The sequence below is a fragment of the Buteo buteo genome, chromosome 32 (genome assembly GCF_964188355.1).
Source record: "Buteo buteo chromosome 32, bButBut1.hap1.1, whole genome shotgun sequence".
NCBI classification, from domain to species: Eukaryota; Metazoa; Chordata; class Aves; order Accipitriformes; family Accipitridae; genus Buteo; species Buteo buteo.
Genome location: NC_134202.1, coordinates 1118393 through 1145947, shown reverse-complemented (window position 1 = coordinate 1145947; position 27555 = coordinate 1118393). Strand labels below are relative to the sequence as shown.

At 64.1% G+C, this 27555-nt stretch overlaps 1 protein-coding gene across 6 annotated transcripts; it reads right to left on the bottom strand.

Annotated features, from left to right (window-relative positions):
- Positions 1 to 774: 774 nt before the first annotated feature.
- SYNGAP1 (synaptic Ras GTPase activating protein 1) lies at positions 775 to 27555 on the bottom strand. Of its 6 annotated transcripts, XM_075019044.1 has the most exons (17): positions 27331 to 27430; positions 22956 to 22975; positions 22658 to 22811; positions 22483 to 22581; positions 20138 to 20692; positions 19013 to 19157; positions 18179 to 18323; positions 17866 to 18102; positions 16715 to 16916; positions 16067 to 16242; positions 15807 to 15848; positions 14421 to 15252; positions 13475 to 13648; positions 12027 to 12238; positions 8545 to 8645; positions 6651 to 6719; positions 775 to 3123 (listed from the first exon to the last, which is right to left on the bottom strand). In XM_075019044.1, the coding sequence occupies exons 3-17, from the start codon at positions 22799 to 22801 to the stop codon at positions 2990 to 2992; spliced, it is 3267 nt and encodes a 1088-aa protein (XP_074875145.1). In that variant the 5' UTR covers positions 22802 to 22811; positions 22956 to 22975; positions 27331 to 27430; the 3' UTR covers positions 775 to 2989. The 6 variants fall into 6 exon arrangements, 5 of the variants coding, with proteins under 5 accessions (XP_074875145.1, XP_074875146.1, XP_074875148.1 ...); XM_075019045.1 differs by lacking the exon at positions 22956 to 22975 and having other exon boundaries at positions 27331 to 27555; XM_075019047.1 differs by lacking the exon at positions 22956 to 22975 and having other exon boundaries at positions 12027 to 12232; positions 27331 to 27555.

Genomic DNA, 27555 nt, shown 5'->3' with positions numbered 1-27555 from the left:
CTCCCCTAAACCCCTCCCACCCCAGCCAGCCCCGCCCCCTCCCGCTCCTTTACTAAACCCCATCCAACCGCGCCCCCTCCCCTAAAGCCCCTCCCACCCCAGCCAGCCCCGCCCCCTCCCTCCCCTAACCCCCCCGCAAACCACGCCCCCTCCCCTCTAAAGCCCCACCCACGCCCCCCTCAGCCCCGCCCCCTCCCGCTTCCCCCCCGCCCCGCCTCAGCCCTAGCCGCGCCCCCTCCCCAGTCTCCTCCCCCGCCCCGCCCCCCAGTAGGCGGGGCTACAAGACCGATCCGAGTTTATTAAAGGCTCCGCGGGCAGCGGCGGCCCCGGCGGGGGTTGGAGCCAGCCCAGACCCGCCATGGGGCCGCCCGCGGGCGGCGGATTGTCGGGGCTGCGGCGGGCCCGGGCCGGGGCACCGGGGACTGGGGGGGGGGGGCACGGGGGGGGGGGCACCGGGGGCCGCTGAACGAGGGGAGGGGGCCGGTGAAGCGGGGGAGGGGGGTGGTCCCGGTGCGTTGAAGGGGCCCGGTGGATGGGGGGGTGGGGGGTGTCCCGGTGGATGGAGGGGGGGTCCTGGTGTATTTGGGGGGGGGGGGTGTCCTGGGGCACTCGCGGGGGGTCTCGGGGCATTTGAGGGGGGTCTTGGGGCATTTGGGAGGGACCTGGGGCGTTTGAGGGGGGGGGTCCCGGTGCATTGAGGGGTCCCAGTGCACTGGGGGGGGGGGAGGGAGGGGGGATGGGACACCCCAGTCCCGGTGCACGGGGACAACCCCCCCCCCCCCCGTGATGTCGCACGAGGATGGTGGTGCGTGGGGACCCCCCCGGTGACGTCGCACGAGCCACCCCAGTGCCGTCGCATGAGGGTGGTGGTGCGTGGGGACCCCCCCGGTGATGTCACACGGGGACATCCCGGTGCTGTTGCACGAAGATGGTGGTGCATGGGGATATCCCCCCCCCCCCCCCGCCCGGTGCCGTTGCACAAGGATGGTGGTGCGTGGGGACCCCCCGGTGCTGTCGCACGAGGATGCTGGTGCACAAGGACACCCTGGTGCTGTCGCACGAGGCCGGTGGCACGCGGGGACCCCCTCCCCCAATGCTGTCGCACGAGGATGGTGGTGCACGGGGACACCCCGATGCCATCGCACGGGGACACCCCAGTCCTGGTGCACAGGGACACCCTGATGCCGTTGCAGGAGGCCGATGGTGAACGGAGACGCCCCGGTCGTGGTGCGTGAGGCTGGTGGTGCACGGGGATGCCCCCATCCCGGTGCACGAGGACACCACCCCACCCCCCCCCGGTGCACGGTGACACCCCGGTCGCGGTGCCCAGCGAGGCTGCTGCACAGCGGAGCTGGATGCACGGCGGGGGGGGGGGGAATGTCCTGCGGCTCCTGGTGCACGGGGTGTGTGCGATGCACGAGAGACAATGCACGAAGAGAAGAGAGAGGGGACCAAAAAAAAAAGGAGGGGGGGACACCCCGGCATGGTGCACGGGGGGCGGATGCTGTTGCACGGGGAGGTGTCGCACGGGGAGCTCCGGTCCTGGTGCACGGGGAGGCGTTGCACGAGGGCTGCCCCGGGGCCTGGTGCACGAAAGAGGCTGGTGCACGAGGGAGGTGATGCACGAGGAAGGTCCGGTCCCGGTGCACGAGGAGGCTTGCACACACGGGCGGCGGGGGAGGAAAACGTGATGCACGAGGGAGGTGATGCACGAGGGAGGTCCGGTCCCGGTGCACAAGGAGGCGATGCACGAGGGCTGCCCGGTGCGTGGTGACGTGATGCACGAGGGGAAGGTCCGGGCCTGGTGCGCGAGGAGGCTGGTGCACGAGGGGTGGTGATGCACGAGGAGCTGATGCAACGAGGGGAGGTCTGGTCCTGGTGCAAGGAGGGTGATGCACGAGGAGGTGGGGGGGAGAGGGTCGGCGGAGGGGGGGGCTGGCCTGGTCCTGGTGCATGGGGAGGTGATGCACGGGGAGCTCCAGTCCTGGTGCACGAGGAGGTGCCGCACGAGGGATGCCCGGTCCTGGAGCACGTGAAGCTGTTGCACGAGGCCGCCCTGATCCCGTTGCACGAGGCCACCGTGATCCAGATGCACGAGGGGGCCCCCCCCGCCGCCGCCGAGTCTCGCTGCGCGATGAGCCGGTGCACAAGGGCTTGGCTTGATCCTGGTGCACGAGGAGCCAATGCACGAGGCCAGCCCAGTCCCGGTGCACGAGGCCATCCCGCTCCCGGTGCACAAGGTCGCCCCAGTCCCGGTGCACAAGGAGCTGTTGCACGAGGATTCGGTGCATGAGGCCTCCCCGCCCCCATTGCACAAGGACCCGATGCAGGAGGAGCTGATGCATGAGGCCACCCCTGTCCCGGTGCACGAGGAGCCGTTGCACGAGGCCACCTTGTTCCCATCACACGAGGAGCTGTTGCACGAGGTCTCCACCCCCCGCCAATCCTGGCGCACGAGGAGCTGTTGCACGAGGTCTCCCTGCTCCCCTTGCCTGAGGAGCCGTCGCACGAGGAGCCGTCGCACGAGGCCTCCCTGTCCCTGGTGCACGAGGCGCCCTTGCACGAAGCCTCCCCTGCTCCCGCCGCACGAGGAGCCCTTGCGGGAGCAGCCGTCGCGCCAGGCTTCCCCCGCTCCTGTTGCACGAGGAGCCCTTGCGGGAGGAGCCGTTGCCCAAAGAGCCCTTGCACGAGGCCGCCCCGCTCCCGTCGCGCGAGGAGCCCTCGCACGAGGCCGTCGCGCGAGGGAGCCGTCGCACGAGGAGCCCTCGCACGAGGCCGCCCCGCTCTCTCGCGCGAGGGCCGCCTCGTCTCGCGCGAGGCCGGGGCAGGAGGTGGGGATGGGGGGGGGGGGGGAATCTCCTCTGTCCCCCCCCCTCCCCGCCACCTTCCCTTCCTCCTCCTCTTCCCCGGGGGTCACCGGGGGCCACCGCCAGCCCCGGGGCGGGGGGTTGGGGGGGGTCCCGGTGGCCCCCGGGGCGGGTGCTAGTGCTCAGCAGCGGGGCCGCGCAGCTCGCCGTTGGCCGTGATCGGGGGTGGCGGGGGCGGAGGCGGGGGTCGCGCGGGGACCCCCCCGACCCAACTCACACCCGGGTCTGCTGCACCCACGGCGGAAAGCTGCCTCTCCTGCAAGGCACCGAGGGGGCTCATTCACCCCCCCTGTTCCCCGCTCCCCCCCAAAAAAAAAAAGTGTCCCCACGTCGCCCGCCACCCCACCACCCCCAACCCTGTGCCACCCACCCCCCCCCCCCCAGCTCCCCGACGCGGTGCGGCACTCACCTGCGACGGCTCGGTGGGACCCTCCGGCGCTGGTAGGACCCCCCCCCCACCACCCCAAAAAGTCCCCTGTCCCCCCCCCCCCCCAGCCCCGGACAGGACATGGCACAGGGACGCGCGTGTCACCTCCCCCCCCCAGCCCGGGTGAGGTGAGATGGGGACAGACACGAGACACGAGGATGGAGACGAGGCGGGTGACGGCGGGCGCCAGCGCTGGGGGACGGTGGGTGGCCCCCCCCCACCCCCCCACCCCGCCAGCCACCCCCAGAGGGGACGGTGACCCTGTTGTCCCCACTGTTGTCACCCCCATGGGGGACATAAGCAGGACAGGGACAGCCCAGAACCATGTCCCCAAGGGGACATGGGGACACCCGAGATCCATGTCCCTAAGGGGGACATGGGGACAAAGGAGGGACAAGGGGACACCCTGGATCCATGTCCCCAAGGGTTCCCAGTGTCCCTGAGGGACATGGGGACATAAGAGGGACATGGGGACACCCTGGATCCATGTCCCCAAGGGTTCCCGGTGTCCCTGGGGGACACAGAAGGGACATGGGGACACCCTGGATCCATGTCCCCAAGGGTTCTCAGTGTCCCTGAGGGACATGGGACACAAGAGGGACATGGGGACACTCCAGATCCATGTCCCCCAAGACTCCCTGGTGTCCCAAGAGACATGGGGACACCCTGGGCCCATGTCCCCAAGAGGCTATGGGGACACAGAAGGGGCATGGGCACACAGAAGGGACATGGGGACACCCTGGATCCATGTCCCCAAGGGTTCCCGGTGTCCCTGGGGGACACAGAGGGTACATGGGGACACCCTGGATCCATGTCCCCAGGGGTTCCCAGTGTCCCTGAGGGACATGGGGACATAAGAGGGACATGGGGACACCCTGGATCCATGTCCCCAAGGGTTCCCGGTGTCCCTGGGGGACACAGAGGGGACATGGGGACACCCTGGATCCATGTCCCCAAGGGTTCCCAGTGTCCCTGAGGGACATGGGGACACAAGATGGACATGGGGACACCCCAGGTCCATGTCCCCAAGGGTTCCCAGTGTCCATGGGGGACATGGGGACAATCTGGATCCACGTCCCCTGAGATAGACAGGGGACAAGGGACACCAGGAGGGGACAAGGACGTCCCCGTGGCATGTCCTGGCCACAACACAGAAGGGTCAGGGACACCCCAGATCCGTGTCACGGAGGTGCCGGGGGGACGTGGCACAAGGGGACGGACATGGGGACATCCCAAATCCGTGTCCCCTGGGATGGATCGGGATGGGGGATGCCAGGGAGGGGACAAGGTCCTACCAGGACACAGGAGGGGCATGGGGACACCTGGGGAACGTGTCCCCAGGGGGAGAGAGGGACATGGGAACACCCTGGCTCCATGTCCCCAAGGGTTCCCAGTGTCCCTGGGGGACATGGGGACACAAGAGGGACATGGGGACACATGGATCCATGTCCCCAAGGGTTCCCAGTGTCCATGGTAGGACATGGGGACACATGGATCCATGTCCCCAAGGGTCCCCAGTGTCCGTGGTGGAACATGGGGACACAAGAGGGACATAGGGACACAGGGATCCATGTCCCCAAGGGTCCCCAGTGTCCGTGGTGGAACATGGGGACAAAAGTGGGACATGGGAACACCTTGGATCCATGTCCCCAAGGGTTCCCACTGTCCTGGGGACATGAGGACATCTCGGATCTGTGTCCCCAAGGGTTCCCAGTGTCCCTGCAGGACATGGGAACACCCTGGATCCATGTCCCCAGAGGTTCCCAATGTCGCTAGGGGACACAGGGACACAAGAGGGACATGGGGACATGCCAACATCCATGTCCCCAGGGGTTCCCCAGTGTCCTGGGGACATGGGGACATCTCATATCCATGTCCCCGAGGGCTCCCAGTGTCCCCAGGGAAACATGGAGACACAAGAGGGACCATGGGGACACCACAGATCCATGTCCTTAAGGGTTTCCCAGTGTCCCTCAGGGAACATGGGGACACAAGAAGGACATGGGTGACCCTAGATCCATGTCCCCAAGGGCTCCCAGTGTCCTGGGGACATAAGGACACCCCAGATCTGCGTTCCTAAGGGTTCCCAGTGTCTCTGAGGGACATGGGGACACAAGAGGGTCATGGGGACACCTCGGATTCATGTCCTTGAGGGTTTCCCAGTGTCCCTTAGGGGACATAAGGACATGGGTCACCCTAGATCTGTGTCCCCAAGGATTCCTGGTGTCCAGAGGACATGGGGACACCCCAGCACTGTGTGTCCCTAAGGATCCTCAGCGTCCCTGCAGGACATGGGGACACAAGAGGCACATAGGGACACCTGGATCCATGTCCCCAAGAGTTCCCAGTGTCCCTGGGGGACACAGGGACAGAAGAGGGTCATGGGGACACCCAAGGTCCATGTCCCCAAGAGTTCCCAGTGTCTGTGAGGGACATGGGGACACAAGATGGTCTTGGGGACATCCTGGATCCATGTCCCCAAGGGTTCTCAGTGTCCATGAGGGACATCTGGATTCATGTCCCCAAGAGTTCCCAGTGTCCGTGAGGGACACGGGGACACAAGATGGTCTTGGGGACATCCTGGATCCATGTCCCCAAGAGTTCCCAGTGTCCCTGGGGGACACAGGGACAGAAGAGGGGCATGGGGAAGCCCGAGGTCCATGTCCCCAAGAGTTCCCAATGTCCGTGAGGGACACGGGGACACAAGATGGTCTTGGGGACATCCTGGATCCATGTCCCCAAGAGTTCCCAGTGTCCGTGAGGGACACGGGGACACAAGATGGTCTTGGGGACATCCTGGATCCATGTCCCCAAGAGTTCCCAGTGTCCCTGGGGGACACAGGGACAGAAGAGGGGCATGGGGAAGCCCGAGGTCCATGTCCCCAAGGGTTCCCAATGTCCGTGAGGGACACGGGGACACAAGATGGTCTTGGGGACATCCTGGATCCATGTCCCCAAGGGTTCTCAGTGTCCATGAGGGACATCTGGATCCATGTCCCCAAGAGTTCCCAGTGTCTGTGAGGGACACGGGGACACAAGATGGTCTTGGGGACATCCTGGATCCATGTCCCCAAGGGCTCTCTGTGTCCCTGGGGGACACAGGGACACAAGAGGGGCATGAGGACACCTGAGGTCCATGTCCTCAAGAGTTCCCAGTGTCCCTGAGGGACATGGGGACACAAGATGGTCTTGGGGACATCCTGGATCCATGTCCCCAGCGTCCCTGAGGGACATGGGGGCAGAGGAGGAACATGGGGGACACTCCAGCATCGTGTCCCCAAGGGTTCCCTGATGTCCCCTGGATGCTACCTAGGGGGAAGGGGAATGGGGACGGGGACGGGGACGGGAGGACCCACCTGGCGTGTCACCGGAGGCCGAGGGTCCCGTGACAATGGCAGGGCTGGCCCGCGCTACCTGACGGACAGCTAGGATGAAGAGAGACACGGGGGTCAGGGCCACCGCGGGGGGACACGCTCGTCCCCGCAGGAGGGGTCGGGGGGGGGACTTGGGGACACGCTGTGTCCCGGTGGTGGCCTTGGGGGAGGTGGGGGTGGCCCTGAGGTGGCTGGGGGTGACCCCAACCCAAGGAGGGGGTCCGTCACCGGCTCCATCACTTGGTGGGGGGAAGGTGGACTTGGGGACACGCTGGTAGCCCTGCTCCTAGGTTGGGGGGGGGGGGATGACGGTCCTGTGGCTCTGTCACCCCCCCCCCACCATGTCCCTCCAGTGTCCTCCCTGGAGGTGGCCCTGTCCCCCACTGGGGGGTGACCGTGTCACCCCGGGGATGGCCCTGTGCCCCCTGGGGGGGGGTCACTTTGTCCCCACAGGGGTGGCCCTGTTCTCCCTGGGGGTCGCTTTGTCCCCACAGGGGTGGCCCTGTCCCCACTGGGGATGGCCCTGTGCTCCCCAGGGGTCACTTTGTTCCCCCTGGGGTGGCCCTGACCCCCCCCCCCAGGGGTCACCATGTCCCCCCCCAAGGGTGACTGTGTACCCCTGGGAGTGGTCCTGTCCCCCAGAGGGGTCCCCATGTCCCCCCCCAGGGGTGGCTTTGTCCCCACTGGGGATGGCCCTGTCCCCCCCCAGGGGTGACCATGTCCCCCCAGGGGTGACCCTGTCCGCCTTGGGGGTGGCCCTGTCCCCCCCCACATCCCCCTGTGGGTCACCAGATCCCTCCTGGGGGTGGCCCTGTCCCCACTAGGGGTGGCCCTGTCCCCCCCCCCAGGGGAGGCTGTGTGTCCCCCCCCGGGGTCCCTATTTCCCAAGGGGTGACCATATCCACCCCAGGTGTCCCCCCCCCGAGGTTGGCCCTGTCGTCCCCCCCAGCCCCCTATGGGTCCCCAGATCCCCCCCCCAGGACCCCATGTCCCCCCAGGGATGGCTCTGTCCCCCTGTGTCCCCCCCCCAAGGGTGACCATATCCCCCCAGGGGCCACCGTGTCATTGTCGCCCCCCCCCCAGGCATCCCCATGTCCCCTCTAGGGATGGCCCTGTCCCCCTACATCCCCCAGAGGTGACCATAGCCCCCCCCATAGGTCACTGACCCCCACCAGAGGTGCCACTACCCCCGCCCCCCCAGGAGTGACAATCCCCCCCAGGGGTGCCCATACCCCCCCAGTACCCCCCGCCCAGGGATGCCAATCCCCCCCAGGGGTGCCCACCCCCTCCCAGCCCTGCTCATAGACCCCCAATTCCCCCCACCCACACCCCAGGGCTGCCCATACCCCCCCCCAAAGGGTGTCCCCACCACCCCAGGGCTGCCCATAGACACCCCCCCCCCCCAATACTCCTCCAAGGGTGCCCATAACCCTCTATGGGTGCCCGTGCCCCCACCCATGGGTGCCCACCCCCCCCCCCCCAGGGGATGCCGATAACCCCCCATGGGTGCCCGCATCCCTCTTAGGGTCCCAATAACCCTCCATAATGCCCACAGACCCCCAACGCCCCCCCCAGGGGAGCCCAAACCCCCACCCACGGGTGCCCATACCCTGTTCCCCCCCCCCCCCAAGAGTGCCCATACCCCACCTGGGGTGCCCACAGACCCCCCCCCCCCCCCAGCGATGCCCATACACCCTGCTAGGGGTGCCCATACCCCTACCCATGGGTGCCCATAACTCCCTTAGGGATACCCCCCACCCGTGGGTGCCCCGGGTTCTTGCGTGTGTGTGTCCCCCCCCCCCCGGGGCCCCGCCCCCAGCGCGGCGTGGGATGGCCGATGTCACACGGAGCAGAGCAATGACATTGTAATTTCCACCTGAGCGTCGAGCAGCCGCCGCCGGCCCTCGGGGGGGTCGTGGGCGCCCAAGTGATCCCTGCGCAGCTCCTGCTCCACCAGCATCAGCCTGCGGGGCCAGGCTTCACCGGGGTCACGCTGCCACCCCCGGGGGGGCACCCCGGGGACACGGGGACACCCCCCGGGGTCCCGCTGCCACCCCCGGGGACGCCCCTCGGGGACACAAACACACCCCCCCCACACACACACACACCCTGGCCCGGGTCATGGGGACACCCCTGGGGACACCCTTGGGGACATCCCAGGTCATGGGGACACCCCAGGTAGCGGGGACACCCTTGGGGATGCCCACCCGGGGACACACTGTCATCCCCGGGGACACCCCTGGGGACACCACCCTGGGGCCAGGCTTCATCAGGGTCATGGGGACACCCCCAGGGACACCCTAAGGACATGGGGGCACCCCCAGGGACACCCCAGGGACACCCCAAGGACATGGGGACACCCCCAGGGACACCCCAGGGACACCCCAAAGACATGGGGACACCCCCAGGGACATCCCAGGTCATGGGGACACCTGCAGGATACCCCAAGGACATGGGGACACCCCCAGGGACACCCTAGGGACACCCCAAGGACATGGGGACACCCCCAGGGACACCCCAGGGACACCCCAAGGACATGGGGACAACCCCAGGGACACCCCAGGTCATGGGGACACCCCCAGGGACACCCCAAGGACATGGGGACACCCCCAGGGACACCCTAGGGACACCCCAAGGACATGGGGACAACCCCAGGGACACCCCAGGTCATGGGGACACCCCCAGGGACACCCCAGGGACACCCCAGGTCATGGGGACACCCCCAGGGACACCCCAGGTCATGGGGACACCCCCAGGGACACCCTGGGTCGTGAGGACAGCCCTGGGGACGCTTCCCAAGGATACACTGCCACCCTTAGGGACACCCTGGGGACACCCCAGGGACATCTTGGGTCATGGGGTCACCCCAGGGATGCCCCCCCCCCCCCCGAGACGTGCTGCCAACACCAGGGACACCCAGGGACATTGGGACAGACCCAGGGACACCCAGGGACATGGGATAACCCGCGGACAAACCTTGGGAACATGCTGCCACCCCCAAGGACACCAAGGGGCACCCCGGGGACACCCCCAGGTCACAGGGACACCCCACTATGACCTGAGGGACAGCATGGGGATGGGGACACCCACCCAGGCACCCACTGCCACTCACCCCAAGGACATGTGGGGACACCCCAGTGCCATAGCAGGGACACCCCAGGGTCACACCACCACCCCCAGGGACCCCACCAGGGACAGGCTGCCACCCCCCAGGGACACCCTGGGGACACATGGGGACATGGCAGGGACAGGCTGCACTGGGGGTCACATTGACACCATCCTGGGGACATGCAGGGACAGGAGGGGACACCCCCATGTCCTGCTATGTCCAGGTATCCCCCCATGCCCCTTTGTGTCCCCATGTCCCTCTGTGTCCCCCTGTCCCCCTGTGTCCCCACGTCCGCCGTCTCCCTCTGTCACCCATGTCCCCATATCTTCCATGTCCCTCTATCTCCCTCATGTTCCCCATCTCCCTGTAATCTCCGTGTCCCTCTGTGTCCCCCCGTGTCCCTATAATCCCATGTCCTTCTATGTCCCCCATGTCCCTCTGTGTCCCCATGTCCTTCTATGTCCCCCTCCACCCCCAGATCCTTTATGTCCATCTATTGCCTCCAAGTCCTTCTGTGTCCCCATGTCCCCCTGTCCTTCATGTTCTTCTGACTCTCATGTCCCTCTGTGTCCCCATGTCATCTATGTTCCACTATGTCCCTCATGTCCCTTTGTGTCCCCATGTCATCCATGTTCCACTATGTCCCTCATGTCCTTCTGTGTCCCCAAGTCCCTCTGTGTCCCCATGTCATCTATGTCCCACTACATCCCTCATGTCCCTCTGTGTCCCCATGTCATCCATGTCCCACTGTCCCTCATGTCCCTCTGTGTCCCCATGTCATCCGTGTTCCACTGTCCCTGTGTCCTCATGTCATCTATGTCCCTCATGTCCTTCTACGTCCCCAAGTCCCTCTGTGTCCCCATGTCATCCATGTTCCACTATGTGTCCTCATGTCATCCGTGTTCCACTGTCCCTGTGTCCCCATGTCATCTATGTCCCTCATGTCCTTCTACGTCCCCAAGTCCCTCTGTGTCCCCATGTCATCCATGTTCCACTATGTGTCCTCATGTCATCTGTGTTCCACTGTCCCTGTGTCCCCATGTCATCCGTGTTCCACTGTCCCTCTGTGTCCCCATGTCATCTATGTCCCTCATGTCCTTCTACGTCCCCAAGTCCCTCTGTGTCCCCATGTCTTCCATGTTCCACTATGTCCCTCTGTGTCCTCATGTCATCCGTGTTCCACTGTCCCTCTGTCATCTATGTCCCTCATGTCCTTCTGTGTCCCCATGTCATCTATGTCCCACTGTCCCTCATGTCCTTCTGTGTCCCCGTCATCCGTATTCCACCATCCCTCATGTCCTTCTATGTTCCCAAGTCCCTCTGTGTCCCCATGTCATCTATGTTCCACTACATCCCTCATGTCCCTCTGTGTCCCCATGTCATCCATGTCCCACTGTCCCTCATGTCCCTCTGTGTCCCCATGTCATCCGTGTTCCACTGTCCCTCTGTGTCCCCATGTCATCTATGTCCCTCATGTCCTTCTATGTCCCCAAGTCCCTCTGTGTCCCCATGTCATCCATGTCCCACTGTCCCTCATGTCCTTCTGTGTCCCCATGTCATCCGTGTTCCACTGTCCCTGTGTCCCCATGTCATCCGTGTTCCACTGTCCCTCTGTGTCCCCATGTCATCTATGTCCCTCATGTCCTTCTATGTCCCCAAGTCCCTCTGTGTCCCCATGTCATCCATGTTCCACTATGTCCCTCTGTGTCCTCATGTCATCCGTGTTCCACTGTCCGTCTGTGTCCCCATGTCATCCATGTCCCTCATGTCCTTCTACGTCCCCAAGCCCCTCTGTGTCCCCATGTCATCCATGTTCCACTATGTCCCTCTGTGTCCCCATGTCATCCGTGTTCCACTGTCCCTCTGTGTCCCCATGTCATCTATGTCCCTCATGTCCTTCTATGTCCCCAAGTCCCTCTGTGTCCCCATGTCATCCATGTCCCACTGTCCCTCATGTCCCTCTGTGTCCCCATGTCATCCGTGTTCCACTGTCCCTCTGTCATCTATGTCCCTCATGTCCTTCTGTGTCCCTCAAGTCCCTCTGTGTCCCCAAGTCATCCATGTTCTGCTACATCCCTCATGTCCCTCTGTCCCCCCACGTCCCTCACGTCCCACCCTGCCCCCACACCCCTCCATGCCCCCCAACCCTCAAGTCCCACCGGACCTCCCCTCACCCCCCTCTCCCTCCCCAACCCCCCCAGCGTCCCCGGTGTCCCCTCGCTGTCCCCGGGGCCGGGTCCCTCCCTCACCTGCCGATGATGCTCTTGATCTGGGAGTCCTTCTCCGCCTGCTGCTGCCGCAGGCGCTTCTCGCTCTGCTCCAGGCGGTGCTGGTACTGCAGCAGGATGCGGCTCGTCTGCTCCTCCTGCGACACCAGGCGCCGCTCGTACTCCTCCAGCTTGCGGTTGGACATGTGCAGCCGCTCCTTCAGCGAGTGGATCTCCTCCTCGTACTCCTTCACCTGCCACAGCCCACACTGCAGGGCACTGGTGGCATCTCCCCATCCCCACCACGACAGGACGCCTGGGTTCCCCTCCAACGGTGACACCTGAACACCTGGTTCCCCACCACTGTGGCACCCAGACAGCTAGGACCCCCAACGGTGATGGCCAAACACCTAGGTCCCCATGGTCATGAACAAACATCTAGGTCCCCACCAAGATGACACCCAAACACCTGGGACCACCCGTGGTGACACCTGGGACCACCTGTGGTGACATCTGAACACCTAGGTCTCCACCAAGATGACACCCAAACAGCTGGAACCACCTGTGGTGACATCTGAACATCTAAGTCCCCACCAAGGTGACACCCAAACACCTGGGACAACCCATGGTGACACCTGGGTCCCCACCATGGTGACATCCAAACACCTAGGTCTCCACCAAGTTGTCACCCAAACACCTGGGACCACCTGTGGTGACACCTGGACACCTGGGTCCCCACCATGGTGACGTCCAAACAACTAGGTCTCCACCAAGGTGACACCCAAACACCTGGGACAACCCATGGTGACACCTGGGTCCCCACCATGGTGACATCCAAACACCTAGGTCTCCACCAAGTTGTCACCCAAACACCTGGGACCACCTGTGGTGACACCTGGACACCTGGGTCCCCACCATGGTGACGTCCAAACAACTAGGTCTCCACCAAGATGACAGCCAAAGAGCTGGGACCACCCGTGGTGACACTTGGGTCCCCACCAAGATGACACCCAGACACCTGGGACCACCTGTGGTGACATCTGAACAACTAGGTCTCCACCAAGATGACACCCAAGCAGCTGGGACCACCTGTGGTGACACCTGGACACCTTGGTTTCCAGCATGGTGGCAGCCGGACACCTGGATCCCCCCTGAAGTGATGTCCAGACACCTTGGTTTCCACCACAAGTGATGCCTGGACACTTGGGTCCATCAGGGTCATCTCCTGGGGCCTGGACACTTGGGTCCATCAGGGTCATCTCCTGGGACCTGGACGCTTGGGTCCATCAGGGTCATTTTGTGGGACCTCGACGCTTGGGTCCATCAGGGTCATCTCCTGGGACCTGGACGCTTGGGTCCATCAGGGTCATCTCCTGGGACCTGGACAACTGGGTCCATCAGGGTCATCTCCTGGGGCCCGGACACCTGGGTTCCCAGGACCCCTGCCCCCCCCGCAGCTCTGGACACCTGGGTCCGTCGATGGTCCCTACCCGGTCCAGCCGGCTCTCGTCCATGGACTTGGAGTACTCCTTGAGCTTGTACTCCTCGCGCTCGATGTGGGAGCTCTCGATGTCGGCCGAGAGGTGCGGCATGTTGGACACCCAGGCCACCGTGCGCTCCGCCGCCGGCATCACCGGGTTCAGCGTCGACGGCGTCTGCGAGGCCTGGGGGGGACGTGGTGGGGGCACGAGGACGGGCTTGGTCCTTCTCGTCCCCGTGACGTGTCCCCGCAGCAGCCCTCCCTGTCCCTGCCGTGTCCTGTGTCCCCACGTCTCCCACGTCCCCCCACAGCCTTACCATGTCCACCCATCACCATCCTCATCCCCATCCCATCACCACCTCATCCCTATCGGCATCCCATCATCGTCCCCATCCCATCCGCATCCCTGTCCCCGTTCCGTCCCCATCACCCACCTGTTGAGGCCCCGCACCATGTAGGACTGGAGGTCAACACGTCCCCGTGTCCTGCATGTCCCGCCATGTCCCCACAAAGTCCCCCATGTCCATCCATGTCCCTCCATCCCCACCATGCCCCATGTCACCCATGTCCCTCTGTGTCCCCATCCCCACCGTGTCACCCACGTCCCTCATGTTCCCCCATATCTCCACGTCCCCAGGTTCCCCTACATCCCCCGCGTCCCTCATGTCCCCACGTCCCCCATATCGCCCGTGTTTCCCACAGCCCTTACCTTCCCACCATGTCCCCTATATCCCCATGTCCCTCCACGTCCCCACCAAGTCCCCATGTCCCCATATCCTTCACGCTTCCCAAAGCCCTCATGTTCCCACCGTGTCCCCTATGTCCCCATCCCTACCCTATCCCCGTGTCCCTCATACCCTCCATGTCCCCCATCCCCACCGTGTCCCCATGCCCTCCAGCCCTACCACGTCCCCCATCCCCACCACGTCCCCACGTCCCCCCATGTGTCCCCCCACCTGCTTGGTGACCGGCGGCTTCATCCCAGCCACCGACGCCTCCTTGGCCAGGGAGGGCTGCCGGGAGCGGGGGGGTCCGTAAGCCGGTTCGGGGGACGCCAGCAGGTTCCCGCTGGCCGGCCGCGGTTTGGGGGGCACCCCCAGGGCCGCCGGCCCCGGCCCCCCACCTTTCCCCGCCCGAGCCCCCCGAGGGGTGGGGGGCGGGGGGGCCCCGATGGTGATCTGGGGGGGGGCCAGGCTGTCCTGCAGGGAGAGCTGCCGCCGGCCAAAGTCCCCCCCCGGCCGGGCGAACTCGTCGCTGTAGCTGTGGCTGTGGGTGATGTGCTTGGGGGGGGGAGCCGCCAGCTCCTCGCTCTTGCTGTACCCGTGCAGGGGGGGGGCGAAGGGCCCCTCACCCCCCGGCTCGGGTCCTCGCAAGGGTCCGTCGGCCGCCAAATGAAAAAGGGGGTTCTGGAAGGAGAGGGGGACCCGCAACTGCGGCCCCCCCGGCTCGGGTACCCCCAGGCGAGGGGGGGCCAGGCTGGAGGCGCTGCCCTGCGAGAGGCGGCCGGGACGCAGGCCCCCTCCGGCCCCCCCTGGGGCTGGACCACCGGCGGCGAGCAGCTCGGCGGGCAAACTAGGGACGCTGTCAACGCGGCCGTCTTGAAGGTCCAGCATGGAGACGCTCTTGCCCACCCCCAGAGCCCCCCGGCCCCCCTCGGGCTCCGTCAGGTCGGAGCTGCTGGTGCAGTAGGCGGGGGAGGAGCGGGCCAGGGGGGGGCGGCTCAGGACCAGCACCTCCTGCGGCCCCTTCTCCTGCGGCGGGGAGGGCAGGCGGGGCACCTCCATGGAGCTGGGGGGGATGGGGGTTAAGGCGGGGCCAGGACCTCCGGTGAGGTGGGGCCGGAGAGAGGTCTCCATCCCAGTCCCATCTCCATCCCCAACCCCATTTCATCCCCATCCCATCCCCATCTCCATCTCCATCCCCATCTCCATCTCCATCCCCACCTCCACCTCCATTCCCATCTCCATCTCCATCCCCACCTCCATCTCCATTCCCATCTCCATCCCCATCCCCATCTCCATCTCAGTCTCCATCCCCATTTTCATCCCCATCCCCATCCCCATCCCCATCTCAATCTCCATCTCCATCCCCATCTCCATCACCATCCTCAATCCCCATCCCCATCTCCATCTCAATCTCCATCTCCATCCCCATCTCCATCACCATCCTCAATCCCCATCCCCATCTCCATCTCAATCTCCATCTCCATCCCCATCTCCATCACCATCCTCAATCCCCATCCCTATCCAATCCCATCCCATCACCACCTCATCCCCATCGGCATCCCATCATCGTCCCCATCCCATCCGCATCCCTGTCCCCGTTCCGTCCCCATCACCCACCTGTTGAGGCCCCGCACCATGTAGGACTGGAGGTCAACAGAGCTGCGGGGGCAAAGAGCGGGTGACCACGGGGACCCACGGTGGGGGGAGACACCCCAAGTGAGACTGAGGGCCACCGGGGTGACATGGGGGGGACACCACGGGAACATTGGGGGACACAGTGGGGGGGACATGGGGTGGCATGTGGAGGTATCACGGCGTTGTGGGGGTACCATGGGGATGTGGGGGGGACACAGGGGAGTTCTTGGGGGGGTCTTCACCTGTTGAGGTCGCGGACGAGGTAGGGCTGGAGGTCGGCCGAGGGCCCCCGCAGCACCAGCCCCTTGGGGGGCAGCCGCTCCCCCTGGCTCGGCTGCCGCTGCAGGTGGGGGTTGCGCAGGGCCACGCTGATGTCCGTCAGCAGCCGGGGCAGTGGGCCCAGCTTCAGCAGGGCCTCCTGGGGGGGGCAGGTCAGCCACGCATCCCCACCCCCCCACCCCAGCACCCCAATAACCTCCCCTGCGGGTGTATGGGGGGCTGGGACCCCAATGGCCATGGGGAACATGGGCGGATGGGACCCCAATGACCACCTCTGGGTGGGCACAAGTGGATAGCACCCCAACAACCTCCCCTGGTGGGACACGGGGGGCTGGAACCTCAATGACCTCCCCTGGTGGGACATGGGGGGCTGGGACCCCAATGATGTCACCTGGTGGGTCATGGGTGGATAGGACCCCCATGACCTCCCCTTAGGGGGCAGAGGTGGATGGGACCCCCAAATGCCCCTCTAGGGGCACCCAGATGTCCAGGATGCCAAAATCTCCCCTGGGGAGAACCTAGGCATCCAGGCCTCTGATCGCCCCCCATAAGAGGACCCACGTGTCCAGGTGACACCCCCCTACCACGGGGGTCCCAGGTGACTGGGGTACCTTGCTGAGCTGGGACATGACCTCCCAGAGGAGAGCGTGCAGGGTGGAGAGCTCGCGGCCCAGGTCGATGTAGCCCTCGAAGCTGGTGCTGTTGGTGAGGGTGTCCAGGTTGGAGATCTCGTAGAGGAACTGCTGCATGCTGGTCCACTCCAGCTCCAGGAACTCATTCATGAAGGCCATGTACTCCTCCTTGCTGCCAAACCTGTGGCCAGGCACTCAGCAAGGTCTGCGCTGACCCCCTCCATGGCTGTTGTCCCCCACCACTGGCCTTGCCCACCCTCTGTCCCTTCTGTCCCTTCGGCTCCCAGGCATCCCTTCATAAAGGCACGTCTGGCATTCATCCAGCTCTGCTGTCTGTTTTCCACCCATCTATTCACCAACTCATCCATCCGTCTTCCTTCCATCCATCCTCCTTCCTTCCATCCATCCATCCATCCTTCTGCCCAACTCATCCATCTACCAACTCATCTGTCCATCTTCCTTCCTTCCATCCATCTATCTTCCATCCATCCATAAATCCATCTATTCATCCTTCTGGCCACCAAATTCGTCCATCCAACTCATCTGTCGATATTCTGTCCATCCAACTCATCCATCCATCTTACACCCATCAACTCATCCCCCCACCTTCCATGCATCTAGCCATCTTCTGTTCCTCCATCTTCCCTCCGTCCACCACCTCACCACCCATCCACTCACTCATTTCCCACTCATCATCCATCAAATCATCCATCTTCTGTTCATCTGTTCATCTTCTCTACGCATCTATTCATCAATTCATCCATTCATCCACCAACTCAGCCAATCATTTTCTATCTATCCTTCTTCTGTCCATCCATCAGCTCATGCCTCCAACTTCTGCCCATCCATCCACTCATCCAGCTATCTCCCATCCATCCATCCATCAGCTCATCCATCCACCTTCTACCCATCTATCCATCTTCTGTCCATCCATCAACTCATCCATCCATTTACTCTCCATCCACCCATGAACCCGCCCGTCCATCCACCCAGAGACCTACGGATCCACCTTCCCTCCACCATGCCTCCATTCTTCTCCTCACCCACCTGTGTCCCCCACCATCCCTCCTCCCTCCACCTGACCACCATCATCCACCACCATCCCTCCCTCCTTCACGTTGGGCGCTCACTTGGTGAAGTTGGCCAGGTTCTGGATGACCTTGGCGATGAGGGTGAGGGTGCGGGCAGTCTGCTCGTCGGGGTACTCCTGCATGAGGCCGAAGAGGCTGGGGGACATCACGGCAGGGCAGAGGAACCGCAGGAAGAGCGAGGCGCTGATCAACCGGTCGGCGATGTCCTCGCGGCCCCGCTCAGCGCATCGCAGCCGCCAAGAGGCGAAGACCTCCTTCAGCTCCCGTGGGAACACGCTGCGTAGCGGGGGGAGACATGGTCAGGGACCTGTGGTGAGGACGCCGGGGGATGTCCCCAGCCCCAAAGACTCACCAGTGCGAGTTGACCACCTTGCAGAGGGCGAGCTCGCAGCACATGCGGAGGTTGGCCTGGTGGTCAGCCAAGGTGGAGGCTGAGCACTTCATGGGGTCGACCTCACAGTTCTCCTCCGACTCGTACAGCGCCCGGATGAACTCGCCTGGGTGGGGATGGGGACATCAGAGGGGACCGGGGACCACCCCACCGTCCCACAGCCAAGCCAGCCCGATAGGGATATGGCCATGAGAAGGGACCACCCAACCATCTCATGACTGTGCCAATGGGGACCTGGAAGTGAACAGGGGCTGGGGACCACCCAACCGTCCCATGGCCAGACCACCTTAATGGAGACATGGCCATGAGAAGGAACCACCCAACCATCCCCTGGCCACACCAACATGATCATAAGAAGGGACCACCCAACCATCTCATGACCATAGCAATGAGGACACAGCCATGAGAGGGGACCGCCTAACTGTCCCACGGCCATGAGAAGGGACCACCCAACATCCCATGGCTATGCCAGTGGGGATAGAGCCGTGAGAATGGACCACCCACCATCCCACAGTCATGCCAAAGGGGACAGGGCAATGAGAATGGATCACCCAACCATCCCATGGCTGTGCCCATGAGGACCTGGCTACGACCAGGGACTGGGGACCACCCAATTGTACCCTAACGGAGACCCGGCCGTGAGAAGAGACCACCCAACCATCCCACGGCCATGCCAATGGGGACATGACCCATGTGTGGGGAACACCCACCGTCCCACAGCCATGCCGATGGGGCCCTGGCCATGATGGGGACCCTTGGCCATGACAGGGACCCCCCAGTGCCAGTGGAGCTCACCAATGGCATCCTTGAGGTATTTCTGGCCGATGAGTTTCAGGTACTCCTCTATGGCTTTCGTGGCGAGGGTGTTTTCCCGGAAGATCAGGTGCTCCCGGTCCATGAAGCGATCCACCTCCGTCATGGCCATGTCCGACAGGAAGTCCTGCCCACGGCCGTCAGGGCAGCCCAATGCCTGCCTACGCCCCGGCAGCCTGGCCAGGCTGGCCCTGCCCACCCTCCGTGCACCCTTGTGTCTTGCCTCCATCTTCTGTCCATCCCTCCATCCATCCTCCATCCATCCACCCATCTGTCCTCCTATCCATCATCCATCTGTCCTCCATCCATCCTTCCCCCATCCTCTATCTATTCATCCTCCATCCCTCCAGCCACCCTCCATGTCTGTCCTTCTTCCAACCTCCATCTGTCCTCTATCCCTTCTCCATCCATCCTCCATCTGTCCCTCATCAGTCTGTCCATTCTCTTCCAACCATCCTCTATCCATCCATTCTCCACGTGTCCTCCATCCGTCCTCCATCCATCCTCAATCCTCCATCCAACCCTCCATCTCCCATGTGGCTGTCCATCGTCCTCCATCTGTCCATCCCTCCGTCCATCCCTCCATCCATCCTCCATCTGTTCTCTATCCATCCTCCATCCCTGCTCTATCTGTCCTCTCTCCATCCTCCATCCATCCCCCATCTGTCTGTCCATCCTTTTCTGTCCATCCCTCTCCATCCCTCCTCCATGTGTCTCGTCTATCCAACCACTATCCATCCTTGACCTGACTCCCAACTGTCTGTCCATCCTGCTGCATCCATTCTCCATCCATCCATCCTCCATCTGTCCTCCATCCATTCTCCATCCATCCATTCATCCATCCTCCATCTGTCCTCCATCCATCCATCATCCAGCCATTCATCCATCCTCCATCTGTCCTCCATCCATCCGTCATCCATCCATTCATCCATCCTCCATCTGTCCTCCATCCATCCATCATCCAGCCATTCATCCATCCTCCATCTGTCCTCCATCCACCCGTCATCCATCCATCCTCCTTCCACCCATCCATCCCTCCATCCCCAATCCTCCACCCCACCTCCACCCCCTCCTTCCCCACCCCTCCCCACCCCCCAGCCCCCCCACCTTAGCCTTGCCGGTGCTCTGCAAGATGTGCACCAACGCGCAGGCCACCTCCTCCTTGCTCTTGACGCTGAGCACGGGCTCCAAGACGGCGCAAAGCATCCGGTAATTGTTGGTGACGTACTCGGCGAACTCCTTGTAGAGCTCCATGGGGAGGATGCTCATGGTCTGGAAGCGGCTCTTGACGCGGAGAGCCGGACAACCCGCCTTGCTCTTGCTGCCGCTGGGTTGGCTGAGCGGGTACCACTGCTCGGCGAAGTGCCGACCGGTGACGCTGGCGATGGGGATGCTCACCATCCCTACGTAGTTACTCTTGTCCTTCTTGCGTTTCTTGTCGGTGTCCTTGTAGAGGTGGAGGCGGATGGTGCGGACGGCCGGCAGGTTGTTGAACTCAAAATGTTCTCCCCAGAAGACGTTGTCGGTGCGCGCCTTGCTGGTGGTGCGGGCGTAGAGCATGTCGTCCAGGCACAGCTCGCAGTAGTAGCGTTTCTTGGGGGGAAGGTCTCGCGCCTCGATCACCCACAGCTTCAGGACATTGTCCACCCGCCGGCTGTTGTCCTGGGGAGGGGTGGGAGGGAGGGAGGTGAGCAGGGGACGTGGGGACAGCTGGGGGTGAGGACATCCCGGTGTGGGATGTGGAGCATGGGGGAGCCCAGGGCGGTGGGAGAGACAGGGGCAGGGAGAGCTGGGGGTGGGGGCAGATGGGGACAGTGACCCTGGGGCAGGGGTGACACCAGGGGAAAACCCCAGCGGAGAGTGGCCACCAGGACCAGTGACCCCAGGGCACGGTGACCCCAAGGACCAGGGTGACCCCTGGGGACATCACCCCCAGTGACCACCTCCATCCCCACCAGCTAACCATCCCATTCCCACCCATTGAGCATCCCATCCCCACCAGCTGACCATCTTCACCAGCTGACCAACCCCATCTCTACCAGCTGACCATCTCCATCGCCACCAGCTGACCATCCCCTCCCACATCAGCTGACCATCCCCACTAGTTGACCACCTCTACCAGTTGGCCATGTCCTTCTCCACCAGTTGGCCATCCCCATTCATACCAGCTGACCATCCACACCAGCTGACTATCCGCATCCCCACCCCCACCAGCTAACCATCCCCATCCCTACCACTTGACCATCCCCATCCCTACCAGCTGACCATCCCCATCCATACCAGTTGACCATCCACGTTCCTACCAGTTGATCATCCTCATTCCCACTAGCTGACCATCAACATTCCCACCAGTTGACCATCCCCATCAGCTGACCATCTTCATCCATACCAGCTGACCATCCTCATCCATACCAGTTGACCATCTTCATCCATACCAGTTGACCACCCTCATCCCCGCTAGTTGACCATCAATATCCCCACCAGCTGACCATCCCCACCAGTTGACCATCTTCATCCATACCAGTTGACCACCCTCAACCCCCCTAGCTGACCATCAACACCCCTACTAGTTGACCATCCCCATCGCCACTAGTTGACCAGCCCCATACCTACCAGCTGACCATCCCCATCTCCACCAGCTGACCAGCCCCATCGATACCAGTTGACCACCTTCATCCCCACCAGCTGACCAGCCCCATCGATACCAGTTAACCATCCTCATCCCCACCAGCTGACCATCCCCATCCCTACCAGTTGACCATCCTCATCCCCCCCAGCTGACCATCCCCATCCCTACCAGTTGACCGTCTTCATCCCCACCAGTTGACCACCCTCATCCTCACTACTTGACCATCCCCATCCCTACCAGTTGACCGTCTTCATCCCCACCAGCTGACCACCCTCATCCTCACTACTTGACCATCCCCATCCCTACCAGTTGACCGTCTTCATCCCCACCAGCTGACCACCCTCATCCTCACTACTTGACCATCCCCATCCCTACCAGTTGACCGTCTTCATCCCCACCAGTTGACCACCCTCATCCTCACTACTTGACCATCCCCATCCCTACCAGTTGACCGTCTTCATCCCCACCAGTTGACCACCCTCATCCTCACTACTTGACCATCCCCATCCCTACCAGTTGACCGTCTTCATCCCCACCAGTTGACCACCCTCATCCTCACTACTTGACCATCCCCATCCCTACCAGTTGACCGTCTTCATCCCCACCAGCTGACCACCCTCATCCTCACTACTTGACCATCCCCATCCCTACCAGTTGACCGTCTTCATCCCCACCAGCTGACCACCCTCATCCTCACTACTTGACCATCCCCATCCCTACCAGTTGACCGCCTTCATCCCCACCAGTTGACCACCCTCATCCTCACTACTTGGCCATCCCCATCCCTACCAGTTGACCGCCCCCGCGGCGATGACACCCTCACCTTGTTGGGCTTCACCGCCCTTTGCAGGTTCTCAATCCACTTGTCCCTCTCGGCGGCCGAACGGCAGGCAAAGCACTTAGTCCCCGAGGCCGTGGTCACCTGCGGGTGATGGCCAATGAGTGACCAGACGCCACGGTGATGGCCCAGGAGGGTGATGAGAAGGGCCGGACCGTACCTCGAAGCAAAACTCCTGGCCCAAGATGCTGCTGTGCACCGCCTTGATGATGGAGTCCTCATCCAGGTTGAGCTCCAGCGCTTCGGCCGCGCTGCTGGGGCTCAGCAAGGACTCATGGGAGTGCGACTCCTTGAAGCTCTGCATCAGCCGGGCCCTGTGGGGACACGGGGGGGGACGCTCGGGGGGGGGTTGGCAGGGTAAGGAGGGGGATGGGGGAGGTGCCCAGGGGGGTGACGGTGGTGGTGGTGGCATGCGAGCGGGGGGTGACGGTGGCGGTGGCGGGGGGGGGGGGGGGTACCTGGGGCATCCGCGCGGGACCTGGGGACACGTCCACGGCGCCGGGACGGACAGAGAGAGACAGAGTCAGGGCGGGGGCGGGGGGGGACACGGGATGGGACATGGGGGGGGGACACACACGGGAGCAACCCCCACACCCCAACACCCAACATCACCTCCCCAGGGGACCCAGGCATCAGGGGAGCGCTCCACCCCCACCCCAAAGCCAGAGGGGACCCAGACATTCCGACACCCCCCCCCCCCAGCCAAAAAAGACCCAGGCATCTGCCCCCCCTCAAAACAGGGGGACCCAGGTGTCCAGACCCCAAAAACAGGGGTCCCAGGCATCCAGGCCCCCCTGCCAAAGGGGACCCAGGCATCCCCCCCCCCCCAAACAGGGGTCCCGTGCATCTGGGCCCCTCAGACAGAAGGGACCCAGGCATCCAGCCCCCCCAAAACAGGGGGACCCAGGCACCCAGTCCCCCCAAAGCAGAGGTCCCAGGCATCCAGCCCCCCCAAAACAGGGGGACCCAGGTGTCCAGCCCCACCAAAACAGGGGGACCCAGGCACCCAGCACCCCCAAAACAGGGGGACCCAGGTGTCCAGCCCCACCAAAACAGGGGGACCCAGGCATCCCGCCCCCCCAAAACAGGGGACCCAGGTGTCCAGCCCCCCCAAAACAGGGGTCCTAGGCATCTGGGCCCCCCAGCCAGAAGGGACCCAGGCATCCCGCCCCCCCAAAACAGGGGACCCAGGTGTCCAGCCCCCCCAAAACAGGGGTCCTAGGCATCTGGGCCCCCCAGCCAGAAGGGACCCAGGCATCCAGCCCCCCCAAAACAGGGGGACCCAGGCATCCGGCCCCCCCCTCGCACTCAGCAGCCGGTGCAGGTGAGCCACCCCCAGGCGCTATATTTAGCCCCGGGGCTGCGTAAGCAGCGGCCCCGCCACGTCCCTGTCCCCGTCCCCACGGCCACCGCTCCCGGCTGCCGTCACCGTCACTGTGTCACCGGCACCCAGCATGGCGGGGGTGGCACGGCTAAAAATATCTTGGCGAGCGGGCACCCCCCCCCCCCCCCCGTTCCTGTAGGGACAAGGGACAACCCCCCCCCCCAGGGGACATCCCAAGGGACAAGGGTCGTCCCCCCCCAGGACATCCCCCTGGGAACAAGGGACATCTTCCCAGGGGACATCCCCCCCCCAGGGCATCCCCCTGGGGTGGGGGACAAGGGACATCCTCTGGGGGACATCCCAAGGGACAGGGGACAAGGGACATCCCCCTCCAAGGGACCCATCGTGGGAAGGGGACGAGGGATGCTGCTGGGGACAGGGGACACTGCAGGGACGCTCCTTGGGGACAGCGGATAAGGGACACCCCCCCCCCTTAGGGACCACCAAGGATTAAGGGGACAAGGGACCCCCGGACCAGTGAGGACCCAGGGAAAGGGACAAGGGACTCCCTTGGGGACAAGGGGACAGAAAACCCCTGCAACCAGGGACCATCTCCCTGGGGACATGGGACATCCCAGGGGACAAGTTCCCCCCCCCCCCCCCAGGGACCAGAGACATCCTTAGGGACATCCCCAGGGGACAGGAGACCCCATCCCCTGGGGACCAGGTCCTGGAGAAAAGGGACATCCCTGGGGACAAGTGGCCACGCTGGGGACAAGTGTCCCCCCTCTGGGGACAGGAGACCCCATCCCTGGGGACCATCTCCCCAGGGACAAGGGACATCCCTGGGGACAAGGGACCCCCTTGGAGACAGGAGACCCCATCCCTGGGGACAATGTCCTGGAGAAAAGGGACGTTCTTGGGGACGAGCGGCCACCCTGGGGACAAGGTTCCCCCCCCTGGGGACAGGAGACCTCATCCCTGGGGACCATCTCCCCAGGGACGAAGGACATCCCTGGGGACACCGGGGACATGGGACAACCCCCCCGCCACCACCACCTCCCTGGGACAAGGGACCGTACCCCATCCGCAGCTCCGGTGACGGTGACGCCGGGCCGGGTGCCAGGCCGGATCCTGCGCCCAGCTCCCACCCACCGGCTCCGGCTATAAACGGCGTCGGCGCCGCCCGCCACCTGCCCGGCCACCCGGTCCCCAACGTGTCCCCAAGGCGGGGGACGATGACACGGCAAGAACCCGCTTCGCAGAGGGTGGGGGACACCTGCCCCACATGGGGGTGGGGGGGACCAGCCCCATACGGTGACACTGGGGACACTGGGGACCTGCCACACAGGGGGACAAGGACATTGGGGACCTCCCCCACATGGGGACAAGGACATTGGGGACCTGCCCCACATGGGGACACTGGGGACCTGGCCCACATGGGGACACTGGGGACACTGGGCACCAGCCCCATATGGTGACAGTGGGGACACTGGGGACCTGCCCCACATGGGGACAAGGACATTGGGGACCTGCCCCATACGGTGACAGTGGGGACACTGGGGACTTCCCCCACATGGGGACAAGGACATTGGGGACCTGCCCCATATGGAGGCACTGGGGACATTGGGGACCAGCCCCATACGGTGACAGTGGGGACACTGGGGACCTGCCACACATGGGGACAAGGACATTGGGGACCAGCCCCATACGGTGACAGTGGGGACACTGGGGACCTGCCACACAGGGGGACAAGGACATTGGGGACCTGCCCCATATGGAGACACTGGGGACACTGGGGACCAGCCCCATACGGTGACAGTGGGGACACTGGGGACCTCCCCCACATGGGGACGAGGACATTGGGGACCAGCCCCATACGGTGACAGTGGGGACACTGGGGACCTCCCCCACATGGGGACAAGGACATTGGGGACCTGCCCCATATGGAGACACTGGGGACACTGGGGACCTGCCCCATATGGTGACAGTGGGGACACTGGGGACCTGCCACACATGGGGACAAGGACATTGGGGACCTGCCCCATACGATGACAGCGGGGACATTGGGGACCTGCCACGCATGGAGACACTGGGGACCAGCCCCATACGGTGACAGTGGGGACACTGGGGACCTGCCACACATGGGGATGGGGACAGCAAAGACCTGCCCCATATGGGGACAAGGACATGGGGGACCTGGCCCACATGGGGACATTGGGAACAGTGGGGACCTGTCCCACATGGGGACAAGGACACATTGGGGACCTGCCCCACACAGTGACAGTGAGGACACTGGGGACCTGCCCCTTACGGTGACACTGGGGACCTGCCCCACATGGGGACATTGGGGACAGCGGGGACTTTGGGGTCCTGCCCCACACGGGGGATTGTCCCTGTGTCCGGCTGGAGGACACCTGGACCGGCCACCCCCACACGGAACTTGGGGGCATTCGGGGAATGGGGACATCCCTGTGCCCAGCCTGGGGACACGGGGGAGCAGGACTGTCCCCAGCCCCAGTCTGGGGACATCCAGAGACCAGGACTGTCCCCATGTCCGTCCTGGTGTCACCTGGGCTGCAGGACTGTCCCCACATCCACCCTGGTGCCATGTGACATCAGGACCATCCCTGTCCCCAACTTGGGGACACCCAGAGACCAGGACCATCCCCAAATCCATCCTGGTGCCACCTGGGCATCAGGACTGTCCCACGTCCACCCTGGTGTCACCTGACAGCAGGACCATCCCCATCCCCAACCTGGGGACACCCAGAGATCAGGACTGTCCCCATGTCCACCCTGATGCCACCTGGGCCACAGGACCGTGCCCATGTCCACTCTGGTGCTACCTAGGCAGCAGGACCATCCCTGTCCCCAACTTGGGGACACCCAAAGACCAGGACCATCCCCAAATCCATCCTGGTGCCACCTGGGCATCAGGACTGTCCCCATCCCCAACCTGGGGACACCCAGAGACCAGGACTGTCCGAACATCCATCCTGGTGTCACCTGGGCATCAGCACCATCCCTGTCCCCAACTTGGGGGCACCCCGAGATCAGAACTGTCCCCATGCCCACCCTGGTGTCACCTGGCCATCAGGACTGTCCCCACGCCCAACTTGGGGACACCCAGAGACCAGGACTGTCCCCACACCCACCCTGGTGTCACCTGAGCAGAACCGTCTGAACATGCATCCTGGTGCCATATGACATCAGGACCGTCCCTGTCCCCAACTTGGGGACGCCCAGAGACCAGGACCGTCCCCACGTCCACCCTGGTGCCATGTGACATCAGGACCGTCCCTGTCCCCAGCTTGGGGACACCGAGACCAGGACCATCCCCACGTCCACCCTGGTGCCACCTGAGCAGGACCGTCCCCACGTCACCCCCCTCAACCCCCAACCTCCCCCCACCCCCAGACCATCCCCGCATCCTCCTGGCTATCCCCCCGCCGTGTCCCCGCCGTGTCCCCGAGGTGTCCCCGGGGCGTCCCCGCGTTGTCCCCCACCTGTCGTGGTCGGCGCTGCGGAAGCGGGGCAGGATCTGCCGGAAGCTGCTGGTGCGGTCGAGCTTGGGCTGGCTCTTGGTGCGCTTGATGGAGCTCTTCAGGCGGCGGCTCAGGAAGCCTTGCTGGGGTACAGGCGGCTGAGGGGGGGCCGGGGGGGGCCGGGGGGGGGCGGGGGGTTTGGGGGGGGCGGGGGGGGTCAGGGGGGTTGGGGGGTTTTGGGGGGGC